Raw genomic sequence first — 23,937 nt, forward strand, 5'->3', positions numbered from 1 at the left:
CAATTGCTGGATCGTATGGTAGCTCTATTTTCAGCTTTCTGAGGAACATCCATACTGTTTTCCAGAGTGGTTGCACCAGCTTGCATTCCCACCAACAGTGTAGGAGGGTTCCCCTTTCACCGCATCCCCACCAACATCTGTCGTTTCCTGACTTGTTGATTTTAGCCATTCTGACTGGTGTGAGGTGGTATCTCATTGAGGTTTTTTTTTTTTTTAAAGATTTTTGTTTATTTATTTGAGAGAGAGAATGAGATAGAGAGCATGAGAGGAGGGAGGTTCAGAGAGAGAAGCAGACTCCCTGCCGAGCAGGGAGCCCGATGCGGGACTCGATCCTGGGACTCCAGGATCATGACCTGAGCTGAAGGCAGTTGCTTAACCAACTGAGCCACCCAGGCACCCCTCATTGAGGTTTTGATTTGGATTTCCCTGATGCCCAGCGATGTTGAGCACTTTTTCATGTGTCTGTTGGCCATTTGGATGTCTTTGGAAAAATGTCTGTTCATGTCTTCTGCCCATTTCTTGATTGGATCATTTGTTCTTTGGGTGTTGAGTTTGATAAGTTCTTTATAGATTTTGGATATTAGCCCTTTATCTGATATGTCATTTGCATATATCTTCTCCCATTCTGTCAGTTGTCTTTTGGTTTTGTTGACTGTTTCTTTTGCTGTGCAGAAGCTTTTTATCTTGATGAAGTCCCAATAGTTCATTTTTGCCCTTGCTTCCCTTGCGTTTGGCGATGTTTCTAGGAAGAAGTTGCTGCGGCTGAGGTCGAAGAGGTTGCTGCCTGTGTTCTCCTTTAGGATTTTGATGGACTCCTGTCTCACATTGAGGTCTTCAACCATTTGGAGTCTGTTTTTGTGTGTAGTGTAAGGAAATGGTCCAGTTTCATTCTTCTGCATGTGGCTATCCAATTTTCCCAACACCATTTGTTGAAGAGACTGTCTTTTTTCCATTGGACATTCTTTCCTGCTTTGTCAAAGATGAGTTGACTATAGAGTTGAAGATCCATTTCTGGGCTCTCTATTCTGTTCCATTGATTTATGTGTCTGTTTTGGTGCCAGTACCATACTGTCTTCATGATGACAACTTGTAATAGAGCTGGAAGTCTGGAATTGTGATGCCGCCAGCTTTGCGTTTCTTTTTCAACATTCCTCTGGCTATTCGGGGTCTTTTCTGGTTCCACACTAATTTTAGGATTATTTGTTCCATTTCTTTGAAAAAAGTGGATGGTATTTTGATGGGGATTGGATTGAATGTGTAGATTGCTCTAGGTAGCATTGACATCTTCACAATATTTGTTCTTCCAATCCATGAGGATGGAACATTTTTCCATTTCTTTGTGTCTTCCTCAATTTCTTTCATGAGTATTTTATAGTTTTCTAAGTACAGATTCTTTGCCTCTTTGGTTAGATTTATTCCTAGGTATCTTATGGTTTTGGGTGCCATTGTAAATGGGATCGACTCCTTAATTTCTCTTTCTTCTGTCTTGTTGTTGGTGTATAGGAATGCCACTGATTTCTGTGCATTGATTTTTTATCCTGTCACTTTACTGAATTCCTGTTTGAGTTCTAGCAGTTTTGGGGTGGAGTCTTTTGGGTTTTCCACATAAAGTATCATATCATCTGCAAAGAGTGAGAGTTTGACTTCTTCTTTGCCGATTTGGATGCCTTTGATTTCTTTTTGTTGTCTGATTGCTGTGGCTAGGACTTCTAATACTATGTTGAATAGCAGTGGTGATAGTGGACATCCCTGCCGCATTCCTGATCTTAGGGGGAAAGCTCTCAGTTTTTCCCCATTGAGAATGATATTCGCTGTAGGTTTTTCATAGATGGCTTTTATGATATTGAGGCATGTACCCTCTATCCCTATACTCTGAAGAGTTTTGATCAAGAAAGGATGATGTACTTTGTCAGGTGCTTTTTCTGCATCTATTGAGAGGATCATATGATTTTTGTTCTTTCTTTTGTTAATGTATCACGTTGACTGATTTGCAGATGTTGAACCAACCTTGCAGCCCAGGGATAAATCCCACTTGGTCGTGGTGAATAATCTTTTAATGTACTGTTGGATCCTATTGGCTAGTATTTTGGTGAGAATTTTTGCATCCATGTTCATCAAAGATATTGGGCTGTAGTTCTCCTTTTTGATGGGGTCTTTGGTTTTGGGATCAAGGTAATGGTGGCCTCATAAAATGAGTTTGGAAGTTTTCCTTCCATTTCTATTCTTTGAAACAGCTTTAGAAGAATAGGTATTAATTCTTCTTTAAATGTTTGGCAGAATTCCCCTGGGAAGCCATCTGGCCCTGGGCTCTTGTTTGTTGGGAGATTATTGATTAGTGCTTCAATTTCCTTAGTGGTTATAGGTCTGTGCAGGTTTTCTATTTCTTCCTGGTTCAGTTTTGGTAGTTGATACATCTCTAGGAGTGCATCCATTTCTTCCAGGTTATCTAATTTGCTGGCATATAGTTGCTCATAATATGTTCTTATGATTGTTTGGATTTCTTTGGTGTTGGTTGGATCTCTCCTCTTTCATTCATGATTTTGTTGATTTGGGTCATTTCTCTTTTCTTTTTGATGAGTCTGGCCAGGGTTTATCAATCTTTTTAATCCAGCTCCTAGTTTCGTTGATCTGTTCTACTGTTCTTTTGGTTTCTATTTCATTGATTTCTGCTCTGATCTTTATTATTCCTCTTCTCCTGCTGGGTTTCGGCTTTATTTGCTGTTCTTTCTCCAGCTCCTTTAGGTGTAGGGTTAGGTTGTGTATTTGAGACCTTTCTTGTTTCTTGAGAAAATCTTGTATTGCTATATACTTGCCTCTTAGGACTGCCTTTGCTGCATCCCAAAGATTTTGAACAATTGTGTTTTCATTTTCATTGGTCTCCATGAGATTTTTTAATTCTTCTTTAATTTCCTGGTTGAACCATTCATTGTTTAGTAGGATGCTCTTTAGCCTCCATGTATTTGAGTTCTTTCCAACTTTCCTGTTGTGATTGAGTTCTAGTTTCAAAGCATTGTGGTCTGAAAATAGGCGGGGAATGATCCCAATCTTTTGGTACTGGTTGAGACCTGATTTATGACCTAGGATGTGATCTATTCTGGAGAATGTTCCATGGGCAGTAGAGAAGATTGTGTATTCCATTGCTTTGGGATGGAATGTTCTGAATATGTCTGTGAAGTCCATTTGGTCCAGTGTGTCATTTAAAGTCTTTATTTCCTTGTTGATCTTTTGCTTAGAAGATCTGTCCATTTCAGTGAGGGGGGTGTTAAAGTCCCCCACTCTTTTTGTATTGTTGTCAATGTGTTTCTTTGCTTTTGTTAGTAATTGCCTTATAAAATTGGCTGCTCCAATGTTAGGGGCATAGATATTTACAATTGTTAGATCTTCTTGTTGGATAGAGCCTTTAAGTAGGATATAGTGTCCTTCCTCATCTCTAATTACAGTGTTTGGTTTAAAATCTAATTTGTCTGATATAAGGATTGCCACCCTAGCTTTTTTTGGTGTCCTTTAGCATGGTAAATGGTTTTCCACCCCCTCACTTTCAATCTGGCGGTGTCTTTGCATCTAAAATGAGTCTCTTGCAGACAGCATATCGATGGGTCTTGTTTTTTAATCCAGTCTGGTAGCCTGTGTGTTTTGATTGGGGCATTTAGCCCATTTATATTCAGGGTAACTATTGAAAGATAGGAATTTAGTGCCATTGTATTGCCTGTAAGGTGACTATTACTGTATATTGTCTCTGTTCCTTTCTGGTCTATGTTGCTTTTAGGCTCTGTCTTTGCTTAGAGGACGCCTTTCAATATTTCTTGTAGGGCTGTTTTCGTGTTTGCAAATTCCTTTAGTTTTTGTTTGTCCTGGAAGCTTTTTATCTCTCCTTCTATTTTCAATGACAGCCTAGCTGGATAGAGTATTCTTGGCTGCATATTTTCCTCATTTAGTGCTCTGAATGTATCATGCCACTCCTTTCTGGCCTGCCAGGTCTCTGTGTATAGGTCTGTTGCCAATCTAATGTTTCTACCAGTGTAGGTTTCGTATCTCTTTTCCCGAGCTGCTTTCAGGATTTTCTCTTTGTCTATGAGACTCGTAAGTTTTACTATTAGATGTCGGGGTGTTGACCTATGTTTATTGATTTTGAGAGGGGTTCTCTGTGCCTCCTGGATTTTGATGCCTGTTTCCTTCCCCAAGTTAGGGAAGTTCTCTGCTATAATTTGCTCCAATATACCTTCTGCCCCTCTCTCTCTTTCTTCTTCTTCTGGGATCCCAGTTATTCTAATGTTTCATCTTATGGTATCGCTTATCTCTCGAATTCTGCCCTCGTGATCCAGTAGTTGTTTATCTCTCTTTTTCTCAGCTTCTTTATTTTCCATCATTTGGTGTTCTGTATCACTGATTCTCTCTTCTGCCTCATTTATCCTAGCAGTTCGTGCACCTATTTTTGATTGCACCTCATTAATAGCCTTTTTGATCTCTACTTGGTTGGATTTTAGTTCTTTTACTTCTCCAGAAAGGGTTTCTCTAATAACTTCCATGCTTTTTTCAAGACCAGCTAGTATCTTTAACGTGATGATTCTGAACTCTAGATCCGACATCGTACTAATGTCCGTATTGAGTAGGTCCCTGGCAGTCGGTAGTACTTCTTGTTCTTTTTGTTAAGGTGATTTTTTTCCGTCTTGTCATTTAGTCCAGAGGAGAATAGATGAATGAGAGAACAAAATGCTAACAGGGTAACGATGTCCCCAGAAAATATACTCTCAACAAATCAGAAAAGACCTGAAGCCGGGGGAAAAGAAAGGGAAAGAAAGACAAAAGAAAAAGAAAAAAAAGTAAAAGAAAAAGATAAAAACAAACAAAAACAGAACAAAACAAAAAAAACCAGAATATGATCAAATATGATCAGGCTGGTGCATAGATCAGTGCCACACGCTAGATTTTGGTTGTATTTTGTTCTGTTAGAGGAAAGTGCCTCCCAAAATTTTAAAGAAAGATTAACTTATATATGTACAAAATAAGGGTTGATATGGTGAAGAGATGGAATATGACTGTAAAGATGAAAATTATAAATAATTTTATAAAAGGAATTGATAAGAAGTTATTTGAGAAAAGAAAGAAGAGGATTTTAAAAAAAAAAGGAAAAAAAGGGAGAGAATGTGATCAGGCAGGAGAGTAGAACAAATCCATACACTAGAGATTTAGGGTATATTTTGATCTGTTAGAAGAAACTATCTCAAAATTTTAAAGAGAGAATGACATATGTATATGCCAAAAATATGGGTAACTACTGTGAAGGGATAGAATATGACTCTAGAAATGAAAAATAAAAATGTTTTTTAAAAAAAGGGATTGATAAGATGTTGGTTGAAAAAGGGAAAAAGAAAAATACAAAAAAAAAAAGTTAAAAAAAAACAACTTTGGAAGACTAAAGAATTATGGTAAAAAATGGATTCTATGTGCATTATTCCCCTGCTCTGGAGTTCTGCCGTTCTCATTGATCGGTAAACTTGGTCTTGGCTGGCTGTTCTCGTTGATCTTCTGGGGAGGGGCCTGTTGCTGTGGTTCCCAAATGTCTTTGCCAGAGGCGGAATTACCCCGCCCTTGCCTGGTCTGGGCTAAGTAATCTGCTCTGCTCGGGTTTGCTCTCGGGAGCTTTTGTTTCCTGAAAGCTTTCCATGCAGCTTTGGAGGAGGAGCGTGAAAATGGCGGCCTCTAATCTCTGCCCCGGAGGAGCTGAGACCTCAGGGCCCCACTCCTCAGTGAGCCCCCAGAGAAAAGCAGTCAGTCACTCCCATCTCCCCGGTCTCCGGCCGCACTCTGTGCTCACCTGGCCTATGACTGAGCATTTCTATCTCTGGCACCCAACCCTGTGTGGAGTCTCCAAACCCAGCAGATCCCTGCGGTGCACTCCTGTGCTGCTCCTCCCAGGGGAGGGAGGGGAGTCCCCCCAGATCTATCGCTTGTTGGGTCCCTGTGGGAAGAGCAGTGGCCTGACTGTGCTGTGGATCACGGTTTATGGCAACCCTGAGCTGAGAGCCTGCGCCTCGGCTCCGTTTCTGCAGCCAGCTTCCCTGCTCTGATACCTGGGAGTCTGCCGCACTCAGGCACCCCCTGGTCTTTCTGTGACCCTGAGGGTCCTGAGACCACACTGTCCCATGAGGGTTCCACCCCCCGCTTAGCCACTGTAGCAATGTCCCTCAGCGGAGCCGACTTCTGAAAGTTCTGATTTTGTGCTCCGCTGCTCTATCACTTGCCAGAAGCAGCTGATGGAGGCCCCCTCCCCCGCCGTCTATCCTCCCGCATATCGCCTGGGATTCAGTTCTCCACATGTCCTACGTTCCAGAAAGTGGTTGCTTTTCTCTTCAGAGAGTTGTTGCTCTTCTTTTCTTTGATCTCCTATTGAGTTTGTAGGTGTTCAGAATGGTTTGATCCCTATCCAGCTGAATTCCTGGGATCAGATGAAATCCAGGTCTCTTACTCCTCCGCCATCTTGCTCCGCGCACCCCCACCCCCCATTTCCCTCTTGATAGGCATTTGGGTTGTTTCCAGCTTTTGGCTGTTGCAGTTAAAAGTGCTGTGAACATTTTTGACAGGTCTTTTGTTTCATATATTTTGATTTCTCTTGGGTAAATATTTAGGGTTTAATTGCTGGGTGCATGTTTAATTTAGAATTTTGATTTAGAATTTAAAAATTGTGATTAATATTTATTCCAGAAAAATAAGCCAGATCGGATATATTCATCATAATACTTTAAACTGATATTTGTAATCATCGAGGTGTGTTCTCTAAGTATTTTGATCAGATGAATGCAATTTAATGATCTATCTAATATTATCTTAAGGACTTTGTCAGACTTTCATTCTTAAATTCCTTAATTTTTATTTCAACTCCAGTGTGTCTTAGGTTTACTTTCCTTAACCAGTGGTTCATTATAAGTATAAAATAATTTTAATTGAACAGCATATGAATAAGAATAAAAATGATTTAAAGCTGTATGAAACTACCCTTGTGGTTTTACTGTTCTGCTGTGTAATAATTTAAGTCATGAGTATATTCATCTGGTCTCTTCCATCATGTACACGTGCTCACTCAACATGCACATGAGGCTCTCAAACTGTTCCATTTTGAAACAAAAAAATCCATAATTCATTACTTGAAATATCATTTTAAAAACCAAGATTAAAAGCATGGCTTTTTCTAAGTTGAATGTTTCAGGCCTCAGAACACTGTCTAGGTATTCTGCCATTTGGAAAACATTGTCTTTTGCTGTCTTTGAGGGTTTGGAATTTTTGGGTAATCCTCTGGAACTTTGTTATGGTATGAATTTATAATTAAAGCTGTAATGTAGATATATTAAAGCCTCTTAAAAGCATGGTTAACCCACTTTATTTTTATTTTGAGCTAAAAATGTTTCTGTTAACTTTTATTGAGTGATTTAAGGAATATATTACAATTCTTATATATTTTTTTTCTCTGTTGTAGATATGTTTTACACTAATTTGTGTAGTACTGCAAAGATATTTAATGCATAGTTTTCTTAAACAAAGAAAATTAAGGGTTATTTAAGAATAGACATCTTGACTGTAATTTGCAGAAACATCATTTATAGTACTGGGCATCAGAAGGGTGATTTTCTTTTTTTTTAAATTTTTTAATTTAAACTCAATTAGCAAACGTATAACATCATTAGGTTTGCATGGAATGTTCAGTGATTCATTAGTTGCATATAACACCCAGTGCTCATCACATCACGTGCCCTCCTTAATACCCATCACCCAGTTACCCCATCCCCCCACCCACCTCCCTTCCCATTCAGTTTTCCTTCCCAGAAGGGTGATTTTCCAAGGATAGAAGAAAAAGGTCATTGGGTGTTCTTATTTCCAAATTTTCCTTGGTTTCAGCCAAGCCAGATATACAAGAGTAGATAATTCCAACTAAATCATACTTTGTTTATACATACCTAATATACTTAATCCTTTAGTGGCCCCACTCTGGGGCTGGTTTGTGGGAGGTAGACATGGAGCCAGATCTAGGTCTCTGGTAGCCAGAGCTAATTCCATAGTTAGAATACTCAAAGACGTAAAGCTTTATGCTGCCATTAATGTACTGTCATGGAGGGCATAAGTCATATGCTTTTCTCAAGTGAAAACTCATGCCAATTATAATCATGCTCATAAACCTAACAAAGGTGTATTATGAAGGTTTGGGATCTTTTACAAAAACGTATTTGTCTTTATTATTGTATTAAGTTAATTCCACCATATACCAGTTTCAGGATACACTTATCTATTTGATACTATTTTTGCATTTTAACTCTTTGATATTTGAGTAATTCTGTGTAGAAGAAAGACCAGGTTAATGAGATAAATAACTGATAGATGATGTCTCTTGGCAGATTTCAGAGTTAGAACACAGATTAGAAGCATAATTTTCTCGTGGGAAGTACCTAAACTTTGTTTTAAGGGATTTATTCCTTTTAAAGTAGTAATGTGTTACTTAATTTAATTTTACAATAATTGTGTAATAGCCATCTCCAGTTTGGAGCAGAGAAAAATAAAAACTTTTGACATTAAGCCCAACGTGATTACTAGTTTATTGGTGACTTGAAGAAAGTTTTATTTCAGTGTTTTCCATAACACATGCAGTCTCTATGCAAACTTTAGTTATTTATTATTTTCTTTTTTAAATTTTATTTTATTATGTTATGTTAATCACCATACAGTACAAAAAAAACATTAGTTTTTTTCTCTTTTTAAAATTTTTTTATTGTTATGTTAATCACCATACATAACATCATTAGTTTTTGATGTAGTGATCCATGATTCATTGTTTTCGTATAACACCCAGTGCTCCATGCAGTACGTGCCCTAACTTTATATACATGTGTTTATTATAAGGGTAACTATACAGGTTATACAGTTGCTTTTTAGTCACAAAAATTTTATCAAAAAAGTAATGCAAATAGCATGTGTCAGTCTAGGACAATAGGTGCATGTGTACCTATGTGGTGCATGTACTTTTTAAAAAATTTTTAAAAAAATTTTATTATGTTAATCACCATAGGTGGTGCATGTACTTTTAAGTATTTATGGAGTGTAAGAGCATAATAGTAGCTCTATATAGTAACAGTCATTGTGTGCTTTTTAACCTTTCTAAGATTTCATTTCTGTAGAAATGAGTTCTGTGAAATTATTATGGCCAAAATACCAGAGTTTGTCTTTCACTCAATTTATCTACACTTCATAAAAATGCTTAAATATTACTTCATCATCCTTAAATTTGCCTTTCAGTATGTGAAATCTATGAACTAATTCTTGAATATTTATGAAGTAATTCTGATTTTTGCAGGTGTTGCAAGCCCTTAGGAATATTTAGCTTAATTTGGAACAGGATTCTCTATTTTTTACTTGATTTTTCATTTTTAAAAACCAAGTTACAGTAAATCCATCTACATATAATATTTTTGTATCTTTCTCTAGTAGTTTGGTTAGACATAAGAATAAGAATAAGGTTAGACATAAGAATCCTCAGAGTTTATGATATCCTGATTGAAGTGCTAAGAGAATTGTTGTGTAAGTAATGTATATCATTGTGTATACGTTATGTATCCCCTCAGTTAACATTCTGTTTTACAGAATGCTTGGGATCAGCAGTCACAGTTAATAAAGAACTAATGAAGAATACCCTTTCTTGAATTTATTGTTGTTAAGGAAAGTATTTTATAGTTTCAGTTTATTTGTATGAGAGTTGTCTGTTTCTGAAAGAACCATACTTTAAGATACTTTACGGTATGTTCATTGTGGTATGATTATGGTGATATGCCACCAATTGATAGTTGAACCAGACAGAACTTAAATCTTTTATGCTAACATAATGTTAGTCTTAGGTGGTTTAAGTTTCTCCTTCAGCAGATTTGTGCCCATAAAATTATTTGTCTTAAAATGAATAGAGCAGATGGGTTTGGCTGATAATGAATCCCATAGGATGCTATCTTACCTTGTTTCTTAAGGTAGGGTCTGGGGATCAGCAACATCAGCATTGCTAGAGAGGTTGTTAAATGGAGAGTCTTGACCAATGCCAGATTACTTAATCAAATCTGCATTTAACAGTTTCTCAGATGATTTGTGTATACATTAAAGTTTGAGAAGGCCTCCTGTAGAAGACATAAGACTTGGCATCTGGACAAGGAACAGACGCTTCTGTATTGAGCTTGCAAGGGTATAAAGATTTAGGAATTATTTCTTAGAATAATGAAACAGATGTTCCCCCTTTAAAGTATATTTCTCTTTAGGATTATCCTTTTTTTTTTTTTTCTGGAATAAAATGTGTCTAATGCAGTTCTTTACTTTCATACTTTCATCTTACCTACTGAAGAAGATAAACTTTACTTCTTCCATACCAAATGAGCAAACTTAGTTATTGTTAAGTCTTCCCTAAGGTAGTGGCATCCTCTGGATTTGCATGAAACTGAATCTTGAGAAAGGAGATGGAAAACTGAGGCCCTGATGTTAGAATGGCCTTGCATGTATCATCACTTATTTTTCTTGTTTTTGTGATGCCAGGGATTCAGACATACTTTATTTCCCCCTAACTGAAGACTAAGTATGCCCACATGTCTGCTGTGTGCAAAATCAAATAGTGGATCAGACCTTTCCTCAGAGAGTTTACAGTCAGGTTAGGGAACTATCCTTGAAAGTCAGGCAGTCTGCCACCTGCAGAGCTGTGGTATTCTGGGATATGGCCTAGACTTCCCCTGGCTGTGTTTAAAAGGGAAATAAAGCACTTATTTCAGGCAGCTACATGTTTTCTATTAAAGTAAGTATGTCCTAGTGTATCAGTATATTTAAGGGGAGTTAGAATCTAAAGCAAAAACCAAAGAAATGTAAATGTCTAGATGTACCTTCTCCTAACAGACTTCGTGTAATATTTGTTGAGGCATACTCTACCTCTGAATTTTTCAATTTGCTTGAAGTAAAGATCTTTTCCTTGCATTGTGTCTCCACTATTTCAGAACTCCCTTCGATGTTGCTCAACTTCTAAGGTGGCCCTAGGAACTCACTGACTTTTCTGGGGATTTCCTGAGTGTGTCATTTAAAAATCTTTTTAGCCAGGGATCCCTCAGTACAAATGAAGTCTTGCTCAGTAGTATGGGCAATAAACTACACAGGAGGAGGAGCGGGTCTTGTTGAGTCTGGGGTTGTGCCTGGCTCTTTTATGCATTCTTGGGGGTGGGGGTGAGGGTGAGAATCTTGGGTTCTGGGGCACAGTTTAAAAACCAGTACTCAACACCCAAAAAACAAATAATCAAGTCAAAAAATGGGCAGAAGACATGAACAGACAATTCTCCAAAGAAGACATACAAATGGCTAACAGACACCTGAAAAAATGTTCATCATCATTAGCCATCAGGGAAATTCAAATCAAAACCACATTGAGATACCACCTTACACCAATTAGAATGGCAAAAATTGACAAGGCAAGAAACAACAAATGTTGGAGAGGTTGTGGAGAAAGGGGAACCCTCTTTACACTGTTGGTGGGAATGCAAGTTGGTACAGCCACTTTGGAAAACAGTGTGGAGGTGCCTCAAAAAATTAAAAATAGAGCTACCCTATGACCCAGCAATTGCACTACTGGGTATTTACCCCAAAGACACAGATGTAGTGAAAAGAAGGGCCCTATGCATCCCAATGTTCATAGCAGCAATGTTCGCAATAGCCAAACTGTGGAAAGAGCCTAGATGCCCTTCAACAGATGAATGGATAAAGAAGATGTGGTCCATATATATAATGGAATATTACTCAGCCATCAGAAAAGATGAATACCCAACTTTTACATCAACATGGATGGGACTGGAGGAGATTATGCTAAGTGAAATAAGTCAAGCAGAGAAAGTCAATTATCATATGGTTTCACTTATTTGTGGAACATAAGGAATAGCTTGGAGGACATTAGGGGAAGGAAGGGAAAAATGAAGGGAGGGAAATCTGAGGGAGAGATGAACCATGAAAGAGTATGGACTCTGAGAAGCAAACTGAGGGTTTTAGAGGGGAGGGGAGTGGGGGGATGCGTTAGCCTGGTGATTGATATTAAGGAGGGCACATACTGCATGGAGCACTGGGTATTATATGAAAACAATGAACTGTGGATCACTACATCAAAAATTAATGATGTATTGTATGGTGACTAACATAACATAATAAAATAAAATTTAAAAAAATAAAAAATAAATAAAAACCAGTATTCTAGAGTGAGAACACTGCAATGACTTCTGTTAACTTAAAGACCTGCAGTAGCCTCCCTTGTTAATATACACAAGGAGATGTTTTTTTATGAAACTTCTTTCCTGTTTTCTTTAATTCTGATTTTTATCCAGGATTGTAAGGTTTGATTGTCTTGCACAGGTGACCCAGAAATCTTTGAGGTAGGAGACAGCTGCTTATAGTCAATACGTGTGAAAAGCCTTAAGTTTGTGGGACTTGGGACAAGACACAGAAACGCAAAGATGCCTCCCAGGAATGTATAGTTTTCTGTTATATAGTTGGCAAGCATATTATTAATACGGCAGAGAAAGGAGGTGGCCATCAATTTCTCACAAGCAAGGAATTGTAAAAGAAAATTATAGCATAGTATACTTTCAAGATTGTGACGGCCATTCTCTTTATTTATTGTGCTGAGTATATTACTTTTAGAAATTTGTATATAATATTTTTAAAAATACTAATAATTGCATTTATTGACTCACTTATGCCATAGATCTTTTCACTCTTACAGATTTTCAATCATGAACTTAAAACTGGAGATTAAGGGGACACTGTGCTACACTATTTTATATTAGATGGTGTTTTTTCTTTCTCTCTTAGGCATGCTAGGCTTATTATTAGAGAAAAGCAATAAGACACCTTTTGCTCAGGATTTTTAGGTAGAAAATACATTTTGACTTGAACAGGGTTTTAGTGGCAACTTGATAATAGATGGTTTTAGGAGTTTGCTGAATTATATGATTTATGAATTGTGAATTATGTATGTATTGAGAAGTGCTATGTGGTCATATCGAATTGTGACACCCTGTGCTCAGTGAGTGCTCATGCCCTGTTCGCTCTCCAGGAGAATGACTCAGGCACTTTGGACACAGTGGGCGCTGTAGTGGTGGACCACGAAGGGAATGTTGCTGCTGCTGTCTCCAGTGGAGGCTTGGCCTTGAAACATCCAGGGAGAGTTGGACAGGTAAGTAATTATGGGGTTTTTAAACTTGCTTTTCAATTTAAAACATGGAATTTTCTAGCTCACCATTTTTTTAAGCCAGCAAAACATTTTTTCTTTTGAAAAAAAAAATTACTGTGATTTTTTTTTTTTTAACATTGACATAGTACAAGTGAGCAAGTACCTTTTCCAGATTCTAAAAAACCTCTCTCATAGTAATAGAGTTCTTATTGATCTTTAAAATCAGTAATACTATGTTTTGTTACTTCCAACAGGCTGAGTGTTGGGTATTTAGTAGACATTAAAAAAAATGAGTTGATCTTCATTTTCTTTCTTTGCAAATGTCATTCTCTTTAGGAGTAAACACTACCTGACTATATTGTTGCTTGCTTTTTAAGTGGGAAATGATTTTAGAGTTACATTGTGTATTTCCTCCATTCAAGGAATAGAAATTTTGACGCTCTAAATCCCTCTTCTGATTTAGCATTTTAGCTATTTTATAGACTAACCAGTATTTCAGGTCACCAAGACATGATGATACCACGCAAGTAATCTAATTTATGTGTAACTGGCATATTCCCAGTTCACTTGCTCATCTTCACCACTCCTCCTTCCCCCATCTCCAAACTTTAGTTTTGTACTGAGAATATTTCACAATCCATTTGATCTAGTAAGCTTTCTGAGCACAAACCAATTTGGTACATTACTTATGGGATTAATAAATATTTGTTGAGTGAACTAATGATTCCTGGAGTCTGTAAAGTAGTTGCAAGGGTTGTGCTTAAGCTGAGTACTTAGCTCTCGTGTTACATGCAGAGCACTGCTTGGCGTACTCTGTATACTTTGTCCCTCACATTTGAAAAAAAGTGGGTATCACAGTTACCTTGGACATAGTGGTTAATGAATGCTTGGAGCAGAGTAATCTGATTCATGGAGGACATCTTTGCAAAGCTCCAAGTGATATTCCCTGATCTGCCCTTTATAGTGTATAAGCCTCTTACAATGTCATGGGGGGATGGGGTAGGGAAGAATAATTAATTTTGTGCTACTCTTTGCCTGCCATACAGGGGGATTTATGGGGAATGATTACTCAACATGTGTACAATGCTTTGAAGTCATTATAAAAAGCCTTTGTCTGGTCATGGTGTTTTTCCACATTATAAAGCCCTGTGTATTTGTTAAGTTTGGAATAAGAACCAAGCTTGGCATATCAGATTTGGATGCCTTGGTAGAGAAGGAGAGAGAAAAACCAGCATAGCCGCCTTCGTTGCCTTGCAATTCCCATGACTTTCTCACTGTTTTTTTTTGTTTGTTTTGGTTAGTAAAATAGCAACAACAGAACCAAGGATAGTTCTGCACTATGTTAGCAGGATATTACGTTGAACAATTTTGAAGCCATTCCACGTGGGACTGTCCTGGAAAAAGAAATACTTCTGTAAAACTTAAACATACTGATTTTGCCCCTCTTAGCTAGTTTATGAAGACACAGTTGGTGAGAGATAAAAATCAGGAAAGGGCGTGGTGGATAGGAGTAAAGGTACTTACCAGGAAAATGCATTTGCTTAATTGGATTATATTGCTTGGATAGAGGAGGTGTAATAAGCCTAGAAATATGAAAGCATCAGTTGACAGTAAGAAACCATTCTTCTTGACGATCAAGAGGGAAGAAAACAAAATATACAAAATATTGAAAATAATGACTTTTTAAATGACTTTTTAAAAAATATGCTAAAATTAGATGCTTTTAAATACATTTTAAATGCACAAGTGAAATGTTAAAAAGTCTTAGCATATTACTCTGCTCTAGACATATAATAACAACTGTTCAGATGGTGAAGTGGCATTTGAATTAGAATTTATTTTCTTGGCTTACCAACAATAGTTAGAATTTACAACTGGGACATGAGAAAGGAATTATTACATTCCACTCTCCCTCTACCTGCAACTCAGCCCCACATAAGTACACAGTTGAGTTTAGTGGTTAAGAGTGTGAACTTTGGATTTAGGTAGACCTTTAGTCTAATCCCACCTCTCCCTTACTGTAAACAAGTTGTTCAATGTCTTTAAGCACCACTTTCCACAACTGCAAAATGGGTATAAATAGTTACCTTAGAAGATTAAATGATGTAGTATATTTAAATTGCTTGTCACAGTTCCTCATAATATAGCTATATTATTAGCTATAACTACTGTTTATTAATCTCTTGCTATGTGCAGCAAGTGTGTTCATTCATGTGATCCTACAGCAACATTATGAGGTGGGGCTTTTTGTTATGCTCATTTTATAAAGGAAAACAAGTCCCAAAGAAGATTAAATAATGATAATAATAATAATAATAATAATATTTATATAATCTATTTTTACTGAATGTTAATACCTTTGTTAAATGTTAATGAAGTTTTACCACTGAAAAGAAGGAAGCTTATTTTTATTTTTGTTTTTGTTTTTTTTTTTAAGATTTTATTTATTTATTTGAGACAGAGAGAATGAGAGACAGAGAGCATGAGAGGGAAGGAGGGTCAGAGGGAGAAGCAGACTCCCCGCTGAGCAGGGAGCCCGATGCGGGACTCGATCCCGGGACTCCAGGATCATGACCTGAGCCAAAGGCAGTCGCTTAACCAACTGAGCCACCCAGGCGCCCTTATTTTTGTTTTTTAAGGTCTGCTTAAGGTTGTTATTTTTTTTAAAAGACTTATTTATTTATTTTAGAGAGAGAGAACAGGAGGAGGGGCAGAGGGAAAGAGAGAGAAGCAGACTCCTTGCTGAGCACAGAGCCTGACGGGGGGCTCTATCTCACCATCCTGAGATCATGACCTGAGCCAAAATCAGGTCGGATGCTTAACTGACTGCGCTGCCTAGGCGCCCCAAGCTTGTTATGTTTTATCCAAAGAAATGATAAGAGAGGGACATCTTCTTTTATCTGGCCTATCACTGTCTCAGCTCAACTGATTTCAGAAGATTAAGAAGGAAGACAACTTTAGAACATGAAATTGAGGAGAAGTAGTATAAGGGGAATTTGCTTAGAGAGAAGAAACAAAGAGTAAGTCTTCTTTCTTTTCTAAAAAAAAAAAAAAGAAAAAATGACCTCCTTTAGGTTTCTTAGAGGTGTCCTTGTGGTCCTATTTGCTATTTTTGGGTGCAGGCTCCTGGTCAAGATAATTGTGGGGAATGGAAAGGACAGTGGACTAATGTCCAGGGTTTTCAGTGAAGGAAGAATAGGCCCTTCCCCTCAGGTTGCATGTTCTCTGAGGCTTTGGCTCACCTAGCACCTGTCTCAGGTAGTACCAGTTGAATGGCATATCCCACAAGTTTGCCAGTGTGGTCATGAAATCCATGTGCTGAATCCCTTCTGTAGGGCTTTCAGTTCCCACTCTGACACAACAATCTTGTGTATTTTAGAAGCATGGTGTTTTCAAAGGCTGTAATAGATTTTCTACTGTTTGCCGTATTGGGAATGTTGTACTGAGTTCTTGGTTCTACTTATAATAAAGCTATTGTCAGTGACAATTGGGGATGGCAACTGTGGGTCACATGAGCATGGGATACTTCATCTCCAATTATCCTGAACTTTGGATTATTTCTCAAGGAGGGTGATTAGGGAAGTAGGGTGTGTGTGTGCATCTCAAAGTCTTGAGGAACAGTTCACAAATCTAGGATTATCTGAGTGAGAAAAGAGTAATCAGGGCACTCGGATAGCTGTTTTAAAAAATTTAGAGAACTTCAGCAGGGAGGGTAAAGTAATTCCAGAGAGTAGAACCAGGATTAGTGGGTGGAAGTTATGATAAAGCAGATGTTTGTTAAAAAAATCTAAGGAAGAACTTTTAGCCAAAGGCAAGTGTCCAAAAGGGGAATATGTTCCCTCATGAGGTGTCGAGGTTCTTGGTATCAGAAGTGTCTGGGATATTTCATGGAAATTCCTGCTCTGGGTAAAATATTGAAGCAAATGAGTTCTGAAGTCCTTATAAAAAAGAATGGAATACTCTAGAAAGCTGGTCTGTCTGGTCACCATTCCCAGTCTTAACTTCTTCCCCCAGTCCTTAAAAGTGACCTCCTAGAAAAGAACAGTTACTGTTTTATGGGAATATCTTTTTCCTTCATCAGTCAGAAGTCATACTGAATACTTAGTGTATTGTAGCTTGTCTTCTTCTTCTTCTCCTTCCTCCTCTTCTTCTTCTTCTTCTTCTTTCTTCTTTCTTCTTTCTTCTTCTTCTTCTTTTTTTACCCAATAATATATTTGGAGATCTTTTTAAAAAATTTAATTCTTTATTTTGAACCTCTGCAATGAATTCCACATTTTTCTGGGTCAGTGTTTAGCCTTTTCTTTACTGATGGACATCTGTGCTTTCAGTTTTCCATTCTCACCAAACTTGTGGTGGTGAATATTCTTGAGCAGACTTCCTTGTATTTCTCTATGCTAGCTATCAAAGGGTTTTTCTAATTCTGCTTCTAACTAAGGACTGGAAAAGTTATCAGTTTCGGTTCCCCTCCCAAAGGCAGAGAAGTCATTGTGGATATTGAAGAGATGAATCCAGGCATTCTGGGTGGCATTATTAAAAACAAAATAGGGATGATTGTTATATTCTTTTATAAAACCATAGTAATTTGTGTTATTGGTGGTTTCAGGCATATAAATCTGTTCTATTGTCTCATAAAGTAATTAGCTTGAATTGATCTTTTTGGCTCCTTTCTTTATAGCTAGAGAATCTGGCACAGTGGTGAGCATATGCTGGGCCCTTCGGTAGTAACTGTTTGCAGTTCCTTTTGTGCCATTTTAAGGGAGGCATGGCAGAAGCTCTTCTAAACAGGGTTTCTTAGAGTATGCCAGGAGGACTACCTGTATCCCAGCCCCCCTGGGGCCCTGGTTAATAATGCCAATTCCTTGGGCAACCCCCAGACCACTGAATCAGAATATCTGGGAACCACGGTCCTATCACCAAGCTTCTCAAGCAATTTGACATATACCTGGTTTGAGAATCACTATTTTAAGGCAACCACAATGATTTTAAGGAGCCAGAAGAGAAGGAGTTTTTCTGAATTGGCTGACAAACTACAATAGGGGAAAGGTTGTTCAAGGAAGGAAAAAACTACTGTTGATGAGAGTCTAAGAAACTTTCTTTTGCTATTTTCTATTAATAGAAAAAAACTGTTGGTGAGAGTCTAGGAAACTTTCTTTTGCTATTTTCTATATAATAGAAAATTGCTATTTGCTGTTAATACAGTAGTTGAAAATATAGTTTAAAATAGTGTTAGAACCATTGTTTGGGTAGGTCTTACACAGTCTCTGGTATTATTTCCCAGTTGATATGCATCATTATTAAGTCAGGCTTTATTAGATGGGTATGATTTTGTCTTCTTTTGAAAGCAAGTAATTACATATAATATTTCTGAAATACATTGTGTATCTGTTTTCTCTTTTCCCAGGCTGCTCTTTATGGATGTGGCTGCTGGGCTGAAAATACTGGAGCTCATAATCCCTACTCCACAGCTGTGAGTACCTCAGGTATTTGCTGCTTTCATGACCATTTTTCATAACTGCAACATTGTAGGTCATTTAATGATTGAAAACAATATTTTTATGTAAACATAAAGCATGTGCTGAGACACTGCATAGACAAGAGCATTTATGCATGAAAGATCTTTGATATGTAGGAGCTTTTAAGGATTGTTTCACAATATAAGTATCCCAGTGTAAATGTTTTGCTAACATTTCATTACAACTCTGGAGTTAACTATAACAGTTATATTTTTGATGTTTTTTTTTCCTCTAGTGACTCATGATAGTGCCAAATTTAGATTACAAAAGATATAAAAGTAATAAGGTATTTCAAAAAGTTAGGTAATCTCTTGAGTTAAATGTTGGGGCAGAAAATATAAGGTATATTTCAAAATGTATATATATATATATACACACACACACATACACACACACATACATATATGTATATTTAAACTATTTATTTGAGAGAGAGAGAGAGAGGGAGAGTACATAAGCATGGGGAGGGGCAGAGAGAAGAAGAAGACCCCATTGCACAGAGAGCCCCCGTGTTCCTATCCCAGGAACCTGAGATGATGACCTGAGCCGAAGTCAGATGCTTAACCGACTGAGCTACCCGGGCGCCCTCAAATTGTATATATTATGACATCTACTCCTCTAACTACACTTTTAATTAAATGTAGGTCCTCTTTTTGTATCTGTGTTAGAAGTCATTATCATTCATCCTTTCTGATGGCTGAGTAATATTCTGTTGTATATATGTACCACATCTTTATCCATTCATCTGTTGAGGGCATCTAGGCTCCTTCCACAGTTTGGCTATTGTGGACATTGCTGCCATTTGCATTGACATGGATGGAACTGGATGGGATTATGCTAAGTGAAATAAGTCAAGCAGAGAAAGACAATTATCATATGGTTTCACTCATATGTGGAACATAAGGAATAGAGTGGAGGACCAGAGGGGAAGGGAGGGAAAACTGAATGGGAAGAAATCAGAGAGAGACACGAGAGACTCTGGACTCCGGGAAACAAACTGAGGGTTACAGAAGGGAGGGGGGTAAGGGGATGGGGTAACTGGTTGGTGGGTATTAAAGAGAGCACATGTTGGGATGAGCAGTGGGTGTTATACACAACTAGTGAATCGTTGAACACTACAACAAAAACTTATGATGTAGCCATTTCACATGGCTAATGGAACATAATAAAAAAATAATAAAAAGAATAATAAAAAAAACCCAAATCACATTACTACCAAAAAAAAAAAAAAGGAAGTCTTTCTCATTTAGAAATTTTGTGTGTGTGTGTGTTGGGGGCAGCTAAAGGGCAGAATTGTTGTTGTCTGGATCCAGGTTTTCATATGCTTGTGCCAGGTGTACTTGAAGCCTTTTCTCTCAATGTGGTGGTATGCGTGGTTGACAAAATAATATTGGTTCATCCCCTTTGCTGTGTTATCTCTCAAATTACAGTCCTAGGCCTTTCTCCTTCATATCATCAGGCTTTATCAGGAGGATGGATATGGCTGCCTTTCCTTCCTTTCTTCAGTTTCTTGCCACATTGGTTTCTGTATCACTATACTAACAAACCATCCAGTCCAACCCAGCCCTATTTTCCTGCTTGCTCTTGACTCTGTGATCTTTGATACAGGTGTCTCTCTCCTTTCTATTATAGCATAGATCCTGGAACTCTCTTGGTTTGTCCTGCTCCTCTGATCTGCTCCATCCTGGCCTTCTTCACAGACTCTTCCCATTGCTACCAACTCCAGGGTTGGGCCTCTCTTAGCTTTTCTTCATTTCACTATATGCTTTCTCTTGGTGATTTGGTGTTATTGCTGTTCTCAAGATCTTAGCAGTAATCTCTTATGGTATTTGCTTCCATGTCTATCTCTTCTGGACTTTTCTTTCGAGGGCCACATGAGTTTTTTCTGATTTCCTGTTGGACATGTCCCTCTGGGTATCATCTGTGCATATCAGATTCAGCAGGCTCAACGAAATACCTTATTCATTATTCCCATCCTTTGGCTACCAAATTTCTCCTGTGTTCCCTTTCTCTTTTATTGCCATCACTATCCTATTCTTTGCTCAGACTTGACCTCTTGGTACCATTTTCATATTTGTTGCTTCTGTCCATTTCCTTGCATCAGTGGAAAAAATAATTGTGTGCCACTGACCTATCAGGTGAAGTCCAAACACAAATTAATGTTGAACCTTAACCATACTAATTATAATTGGCAAAAAATTGATTTTCATTCTTTCACTTTTGAAGAGATGAGTATAATATAAAATATGAGTTAATTTTTTAAAAAGATTTTATTTATTTATTAATAGAGAGAGAGAGAGAGAGACAGTGTGCGCCAGCAAGCGGGGGGAGGAGCAGAGAGAGAGGGATAAGCAGACTCCACACTGAGCATGGAGGCTCGATCACACGACCCTGAGAATACGACCTGAGCCAAGACCAAGAGTCAGACGCTTAACCGACTGAGCCACCCAGGTGCCCCAATATGAGTTAATTTTTAATTTAATATTGGTGGCACATGAAAATCTCTATGCATAATATTTAGGAATTAGCTTGTGCACAAATTAAGTATGGCCTTATGTCTATAGAAAATTGTGGTATTTGAACAAACAGAAGTCTAAAATAGATAATTCATTGTTTCATTTTTATTTTCCCAAAGTAGTATTAGTTATCATGTTGTTTTGACTTTATTTTTGGTCAATATGTTATTCAGTGAGTTGGTTTGTCATCGTTAAGTGTTACTTTCATGTCTAGACATTTGGAGACCTAGATTCTACTTTAGGTTGAAATCCTGAAAGCTGCCTGACTGTCATTTTGGAAAAGAAATTCAATCTCTTTGGGATTGTCCACCTTTCTCCTTTTTTAAATTGGTGATATGGAAGTTGGAATAGGATCACATTTCATTGATTTGGTTGTGTTAAGAATGCATTGGGTGGGTAAAGCTAAAATTGTAAAATTAAGGTCTTTTTCCCTTCCCCTTGCATATTGCCTCCTTTGCACATCTTGCATCAACTGAAGATAGTTTCACATGGCTAAAGATAAATTTAGGTTTCTAGTTCATGACATCCAGTGAGTGCAGCTTTTAAATTTGGATGCCCAGTTTGTCATGTTATATCCTTCTGAAGTTTAAGGACTAACAATTATCAGCCCCCATAACCTGAGGATAATAGAGCAAGTCTCCGGTTCCTTCCATCCCTGGGACTTCGTGTGATTGCTTCACTCTTGTTTCTCCTGGGGCTGTTGCTATGAGGTTGACAATGGAAACACATGGCAGAGTTGGGTGACCAAGTCAGAAGAAATGTGGTGCACAGAATTTTGCAATTGTTTGGCCAAACTAAAAAAAACTGGTGCTTTAGGCTGTTGCAGAAGATTTAGAGACCTGGCCTACATTTTATGTTTATAGTTCTTGGAAGGTAATAATTGAAAGGCAGAGGGAAGATAGTTATGGTCAAGATAGGGGTCTCCCAAGGCCAGACAGGCAATTTGATCATTAGCCTCAGGGATAAACTCCAGCATCTTGTTCTCATCACTGGGTGGGAAGGAATGAGTGGGGAGTGGGGAAGAGAGTAGTGTGGCAGGAGCTAGCTGTGCAAACTCTGACTAATGTTCTGGCATCATGGAAAGTTGTCTAGCTTGGAAGGCAGTAGAGTATATACAGGGGTTCTTGTGCAGACTCTTTCGCTCACTGGCTGTGACTTGGCAAGGGTTATTTGTAAACCAAGAATATCTACCTTAATATCTGTGAGTACTGAATGAGTCGACATATGGAAGGCAGTTAGCATACTTCTTGGCTCAGAGTAGTGGTTCAATACTTAACAATGTGTCATTGAATCTAAGTCACTATCTTTTATAAAATACACCATTATTTTAAAAAAATTGGTTGATTCACATTTTTTTTTATTGTGGTAAGAATACAAGATGCAGTCTATTTTCTTTTTTTTTAAATTTTTTTATTTTTATTTTATTTTTTTTTATTCTTATGTTAATCCCCATACATTACATCATTAGTTTTAGATGAAGTGTTCCATGATTCATTGTTTGTGCATAACACCCAGTGCTCCATGCAGAATGTGCCCTCCTCAATACCCACCACCAGGCTAACCCATCCTCCCACCCCCCATCACCTCTAGAACCCTGTTTGTGTTTCAGAGTCCATCGTCTCTCATGGTTCGTCTACCCCTCCGATTTCCCCCACTTCATTCTTCCCCTCCCGCTACCTTCTTCTTCTTTTTTTTTTTTTTTCTTAACATATATTGCATTATTTGTTTCAGAGGTACAGATCTGAGATTCAACAGTCTTGCACAATTCACAGCGCTTACCAGAGCACATACCCTCCCCAGTGTCTATCACCCAGTCACCCCATCCTTCCCACCCCACCCCCCACTCCAGCAACCCTCAGTTTGTTTCCTGAGATTAAGAATTCCTGATATCAGTGAGATCATATGATACATGTCTTTCTCTGTTTGACCTATTTTGCTCAGCATAACACCCTCCAGTTCCATCCACGTCATTGCAAATGGCAAGATCTCATTCCTTTTGATGGCTGCATAATATTCTATTGTATATATATACCACATCTTCTTTATCCATTCATCTGTTGATGGACATCTTGGCTCTTTCCACAGTTTGGCTATTGTGGACATTGCTGCTATAAACATCGGGGTGCACGTACCCCTTCGGATCCCTACTTTTGTATCTTTGGGGTAAATACCCAGTAGTGCAATTGCTGGATCATATGGTAGCTCTATTTTCAACTTTTTGAGGAACCTCCACACTGTTTTCCAGAGTGGCGATGCAGTCTATTTTCTTAAATCTTTTAATGTATAACACAGTATTTTTAACTTTAGGCGCAAATTGTACAACAGATCCCTTGAACTTTATTCATCTTGCATTACTGAAACTTTATTATTTATTTATTTATTTATTTATTTTTTTGAGGGGGGTGGGCAAAGGGAGAGGGAGAGAGTCTCCCAGCATGGAGCCTGATGTGGGGCTCGATCTCACAACCCTGAGATCATGATTTGAGCCAAATTCAAGAGTTGGGCACTTAACTGACCCACCCAGGTGCCCTAAAACTTCATTAATATCAACTCCTCATTTCTCCCTCCAGCCCCTGGCAATCACTGTTCTACTCTTTGCTTTTGTGCGTTTGACTATTTTAGGTTCCTCATAGAAGTGGAATCATGCAGTATCTGTCCTTCTGTGACTGGTTTATTTCACTTTGCATAACGTCTT

At 38.0% G+C, this 23,937-nt stretch overlaps 1 protein-coding gene across 2 annotated transcripts in view; it reads left to right on the forward strand.

Annotated features, from left to right (window-relative positions):
- TASP1 (taspase 1) overlaps positions 1-23,937 on the forward strand; it is a 294,371-nt gene that overhangs the window by 120,551 nt on the left and 149,883 nt on the right. For both annotated transcript variants that reach the window (XM_021700673.1, XM_044918611.1), the window contains 2 exons: positions 13,097-13,216; positions 18,615-18,693. In XM_021700673.1, the coding sequence (XP_021556348.1) occupies positions 13,097-13,216; positions 18,615-18,693 (199 nt within the window). The remainder of the gene's footprint in view (positions 1-13,096; positions 13,217-18,614; positions 18,694-23,937) is intronic.

Source organism: Neomonachus schauinslandi, chromosome 10, assembly GCF_002201575.2.
Source record: "Neomonachus schauinslandi chromosome 10, ASM220157v2, whole genome shotgun sequence".
Classification (NCBI taxonomy): Eukaryota; Metazoa; Chordata; class Mammalia; order Carnivora; family Phocidae; genus Neomonachus; species Neomonachus schauinslandi.